Source organism: Camelus dromedarius, chromosome 16 (assembly GCF_036321535.1).
Source record: "Camelus dromedarius isolate mCamDro1 chromosome 16, mCamDro1.pat, whole genome shotgun sequence".
NCBI classification, from domain to species: Eukaryota; Metazoa; Chordata; class Mammalia; order Artiodactyla; family Camelidae; genus Camelus; species Camelus dromedarius.
In genome coordinates this window covers 58,082,851-58,088,850 of record NC_087451.1, presented here as the reverse complement: position 1 = coordinate 58,088,850, position 6,000 = coordinate 58,082,851, and the positions used below count along the sequence as shown (strand labels likewise).

At 37.2% G+C, this 6,000-nt stretch overlaps 1 protein-coding gene across 3 annotated transcripts in view; it reads right to left on the bottom strand.

Moving 5' to 3' along the window:
- Positions 1-367: 367 nt before the first annotated feature.
- The window catches only part of UTP18 (UTP18 small subunit processome component), a 37,648-nt gene continuing 32,015 nt past the window's right edge, over positions 368-6,000 (bottom strand). For all 3 annotated transcript variants that reach the window (XM_031469601.2, XM_064496102.1, XM_064496103.1), the window contains exons 13-15: positions 3,052-3,191; positions 1,739-1,777; positions 368-523 (exon numbers count right to left, since the gene is read on the bottom strand). In XM_031469601.2, the coding sequence (XP_031325461.2) occupies positions 1,753-1,777; positions 3,052-3,191 (165 nt within the window). In that variant the 3' untranslated portion in view covers positions 368-523; positions 1,739-1,752. The remainder of the gene's footprint in view (positions 524-1,738; positions 1,778-3,051; positions 3,192-6,000) is intronic.

Genomic DNA, 6,000 nt, shown 5'->3' with positions numbered 1-6,000 from the left:
CCCCCTTCCCACAAATCAACGATGACAACCATTCAGAGTACTAAGCCCAGGAGTCTTTTCGTTTCCACAACTATCTTTCTAGGGGAACCTAGAAGTTCAAAATCCATTCCATTGGCTCTCATCACTCTCATAAATGTCGCCTGACCTCCATAACTCATCATCTGTTAGCTGATACACAGCAACACGGAGAGATCTATACTGGGAAAGGGGGAAATAGTAATCAAGGTTAACTGTGAAATTTAAGACTATCTGCCTGTATTGTTTTTGGCTAGGACAGGTGCTTCCAATCTCTCATGTTTAGTCTTAAAAGAAATACACCCAAATTAGCATGTGTGTAGGTGGAGAGGGAAGAACCACATACACTTAGTTTCAAACAAAAGTTGCTACGGGTTTATTAAAACATTTCTCTTAACTTAAATATGCATAGCTGGCTCAATACATCATTATCCATATATTATCACGCATTCAGGGAAGTTTCTGAGAAGATTTATCAGGACCAGCTTCTCTTGCGGCTCAAGTCGATCTAAGGAAAGAACAGAAGAAATTATATACTTGATTTACAGCCACTGGTCATTGACAAACAACATGTACTGGCAGTGTCATTTTCGGAGGCTGGACAGCTAGACTGCTTTCCCCTCCTGGCTAATGTTTTGCTCAAAATTCTGCTACCTTCGAAGATGTTTTTCCCTAATTAAATCTATATACACTCCCAGAGTCTCTCCTCAACATTTATGAATCTCAGAGAAGACCAAATTAGCCAACTGTGATGAACAGGCCAATTGCAAAGCTCAATCTCAGAACCACCACCACATCTCAGGTAAAAAATCAAGCCGTGGGAAGAGAAGCACATCCTACTGTTTTAAATATTGGGCAGCAATTGGCTGAAGGCTGTCAAAAGGTACAACTTCAAGTTACAAGATAAATAAGTACAAGGGATGTGATGCACAACATGATACATACAACTAACACTGTTGCATGTTATATGTGAAAGCTGTTACAAGAGTGAGTCCTAAGAGTTCTCATCATAAGAAAAAAAGGTTTTTTCGATTTAATTTTGTATCTACATGAGATGAGGGATGTTCACTAAACTTACTGTGACAATCATTTCATGATATATGTAAGTCAAGTCATTATGCTGTACACTTTATAGTGCTGTATGCCAATTATATCTCAATAAAACTGGGAGAAAAAGACATATATATGGTGTGTGTGTGTGTGTGTGTGTGTGTGTGTGTGTGTGTGTGTGTGTGTGTGTATATGCATATATATATATGGCAGCAAAACTAACGACCAGACATTTAACTGGCTCTGTGACAAGCCACCATTAACGAGCTACAAAGCAAGTCACTCATAAACTCTCAAGAAACATACAAAATAAAAGGGTTTGAGCTCATGGAAGCTATGATTATGTCTAAAAATACTTAACTCTCTCAGTTAAGTCTAATCTCCTTTATGGCTTAAATATTCAGTAATTAAAATTCTGATGACCATTATGGACACAGTATTAGCATAAGAACAGAGCCAGATTGTTATGATTTGCGATAAGAAATTCCCAAGGGAGGTTCAAGTCCAGATAGGCTCTTCCTGATCTACTTCCAACCCACTCCCTTAACTGACGATGCAGCAACCCAGAGGCAAAGAAACAAAGATCAGTCAGTGTGGTCACTCTGCCAGTTGATAGTGATGGGTGTAACCATTCAACTTTGTAGAATCGATTTAAAAAAAAAATTTTTCTTACTTCAAATAATCTCTTTAAAAGTCTGAGTAATGATGCAACCTGAAAAAGTAAAAGACAAATCATCAAAACTTTGTGATTACCCAGAGTATCGTCAATCAGATCACAGAATGGCACTTAGGAAGACTGTAGGTATAGAAATGTAATCACAATCATTCTCATAAGACTCTTCAAGCTGACATTCTGAAGGATTCTAATGCTAATAAGTCAGATTTTAGATAAAAGTCTTCAGCTTGTTCCAAAGCATTAAGTCAGGCTCTGATCAACCACATCCAACAGTAATGTCAGTCCAACCCACTTGCTAGACAGTCTCACTAGAGATCAATGCTCTGGTGGAAACTCTAATGGCCTTTGGGGCTTACAGGAAAAGAAAAAAATTCTGTTGTTATAATAAATCAAAGCTATGGAAAAGAATTTCTAAGTGTAGTAAGAATCTGCATCCTTTTATAAAATCTAAACTGAAAAAAATCACTCCAAAAATGACCTGAAATGAAAAGGATCGAATTACCAGTTTTCCTGGTTTCACCCATTTTCCTTTCAAAGTAAAACTATAAACCATGTTGTTGTTTGCTATGTTCTCTTTTCACAACTATCTCCTCAAAACCAATTTATATTCCTCCTCTTCTTCACCCCAGTTTTCAGTTTCTTTTAAAGCAGACCTTCCCTGAAGCATACAAACATAAGCACAGGTTCTATGTAACATTCACTGCCAACACTGGGAGCAAGGAAAGGGGGCTGTGATTTAAGTCACAAGTTCTCCCCGAAGAGCCACCTTGTCATTAGATTTTATTTGTTCCTGCTTTACAGCCAAGTATGTTGAGCGCAGAAAAGATGCTGGACAGAGCATAACTTTTGGATGTCTTTGTAGTTAACATCCTTATTTACAGCTCACAGCTGTAGGAAAAGAAATACCTTTTAAAAATCACTTAAATCCAGTGGAATAAACAGAGCACTGTTGAATCAACAGAGGTTAATCTAAACATAAGGCACCAAGAAAGGAGCAGTATTATTAAAGCAGCAATGTTTCCTCAATTTGACATTTTCAAAATACAGCTTAACACCCTCCCACACAAAAAAATTCCCAGGTAAACTTACTGCTAGTGACATTTTGCAGCAGAAACATGCAATTTTGTTAGATATGAAGATGACAGTCAGAATAAACACTCTACAATTTATAAATTAATAATTACAATTAATAAATTACAGATTTAATAAATTATACATAACTGCAGAATTGGGAATGTAGCAACTGTATCTTCACATTTTCAAAAGAGGCTGAGAGGTATTTCTGACTTTTAAGCATAAATATTACCTACCTATACATCAGGGCTTTGCCCTTTTCATTCCCCAAGGCAAAATATCCACTTCTGGGAGAAAAATCCATGGTATGAACAAGAGAAATATTCTTCTTTTTAACTGGGAAGTTTGAAAATACTGTACAGGAAGGAAGGTGGACCTGCAGGAAATAATTAAAAGCTTTAAATGGCAACAACTGGGAACTCATCTTTCTTAACATTTAGTCTTCATTCTTTTTGCCAGAACAGAAAGTTCGTTTTGACTGTAGCACACATGAAGTACAGTGATCCAAAATTAAAATTTGATTTTCGGTGTGCTATTAACTGTGAAGGAAGGGAGGGAAGAGAATAAAAGTGTTTTCTTGATGCTTTTAATGCAGTACCTAGCATGGTGCCTGGGAGAGTCAAATGAATAAATGAATGAATAAAGTGGAAAGTACCCATCAATACCAGTACCCATTAATGCTCTAACTTAGTAACACGGTAAAGAATACTAGAATCTGATCACAACGAAGATACTCTAAACATTATGAAGAGTCTGAAGCCAAGACAGCGTCACACCAAATCTTCCAGTATCATATAACTGCCTTTTTTCACTTTTCAATTTTTTCAACCATGTGGTATATTCTTCGCCTTTTGCAATCTCGCTTCAAGGAAGGCTAAATCATGAAAACCTGGTTCACAGTGAAACTGTGTTCTGACTGAGAAAGAGGCAGGTCTCTCTCTCCAGGAAAGTCTACTTCCGAGGAAAACGTGCCTAAATCCAAGATAGGCAAGACAAGTCCTCACCTGGTTTGTGGATGAATGAAAGCCACGCACAGAAGCAGTTGCCTTAAGCAGACTAGGACTTTAACAATGCTCATTTTCACATATTCTCACACAAGAAATACAGCACCTCACACTCAAATACATATAGAATTATCATCCTGCTATTTATCTTGGTAGTCTACCATCCTTCACATTTTTAGATGAGACTTTAAACCACTCAAAGTGATTTTCATAGACAAGAACCTGGCAAAACCCGCAGTTAGATACATCTGTCTTTTATACAGGTTTCAGTCAGTGACTAGGCCCTACTCCCCCTGATATATACATATTGACCATTTTGTCAAGAAAGGAAAGTTTACAGTAAATCTCTAAGCCATTTTCAATTATTCTCAACTTCTCCAGGAAGCAGGCCCTGCTTGCATGGCATGGCATCAATGCAAAGGTATTAGTGCCAATGAGAAGTGGTCTTGACCCATTAAAACTAAGAAGTTGACAACCGGGGCACAAGACACACAGCAATTTTTTAAAGCCCACTTTTATCAAAAGGTAGCTGTGTATTTTTCTAGCTAAATAAACAGAACAATTCTGTTACCCAAATTACCATAAATACTGCAATATATACAAACACAAAAGTTTATGATGTAAATGGTATCCCTTTAGATGTGGTGCCCTTGTGCACCACACACCTACACAACCATACAGAATGGCCATGGCTTCACACAACAAGCTGGTGTGTCCTTTCTGATGGAGGATAAACACCAACTTATCGACAATTTATTTTTAAATTTAATCTCCCCTACTGACTTCGATACCAGGGGCAAAAACACATGTTTACAATGTCCTCCTAAAAGACTCAACTGGATGCACCTGCCAAGTTCCCCGGTGTAACCTCTCACTGTGGTAGTACGTCCTCCCTTAGACCAATGACCCTCACCTGGACAGAACTCAGCTGTGCTCCAACCTCTCTTTATGACCCCTGTATTAAAAGCTATAATTGAACTAATAAGAAAAAAAACCATAAAAACCCAACTTCTTTAACTAAGAAAGTTACCTTTATCTCCAGCATAATTTCTGTCATTACATTTAAGGGACCAGATATCAAAATTCAACAAATAAAATTCTCTCATCCTTAATTTAATGAATAAGAAGTTCCACAACTTTCTACAACATCCAAGGTTGTAAATGGAACAACAATTTAACTTCTGGGTCTCTTCCACAAGCAATGGCTTAGATTTCTATTCAATGCTCTGTGCTGGGATAACAGAACTGTTTGGATCACTATAAAAGACTGCATTTAGGATACTAACACTGCTTCACGGAGGCATTCTGAAGCTGCTATGCTTGGCTTCTTTCCATTAGATATTATGGTTGACTACCATTTAAAAAATGGGATTTGGCTGTTACTAATGAATTCCTTGTGTGATTTTGCCAAAATAAAAAACCATAAATGCTGCTGTGATCACTGAAGCAAACTAGGCAGAACTAACTACCAGGCATCTTGCAGAATACATTATGTCAACGGAGAGAGACCCTATGGTTTTCTAACACAATTTACTAACATTAAAATGATAAAAGGTTAATATGTACTAGTCCACCACTCCCATTGGAGGAGAGAGGATTTTGAAGCTGACTTGAATTAGAAACCTCTCATTTATCAAATGATTCATTCAATGAGAGGCAATAAAACACAATGCTGTATTTTTCAAACTCCTTTTCTAGCAGAACCTGTTCTTCCCTCAAAGAAAATCTTCTGCAGAATGCCAATATATACCACAAGTAACAGTGAAGTTGCTCTATATGATACAGGTAGGAGCTGAGCCTCTTACTTGTCCCACTTGCCATCTGAAGTCCTATACACATTCTAAGGCTCTAAGGAACTTAGCTGGAAAACCATTAAAATGCTAGAATATGGAATCAAGCATCACAGTTCACTGCGCTTTACCAGCTGTTGACAACTTGGGGTGAGCTGATCCTCTGAGGACTATTATTTCACTCAAGAATTTTGGGGGAATTTTTTTTAAATTCAAGTATAGTTGATTTATAATGTTTCTGGGGTATAGCCGAGTGATAATATTATGTTATTTTTTTCTGATTCTTTTCCATTATAGGTTATTATAAGTTGAATATAGTTCCCTGTGCTGTACAGTAGGTCCTTATTGGTTGTCTATTTTATATATAGTAGTGTGTATCTGTTAATCTCAA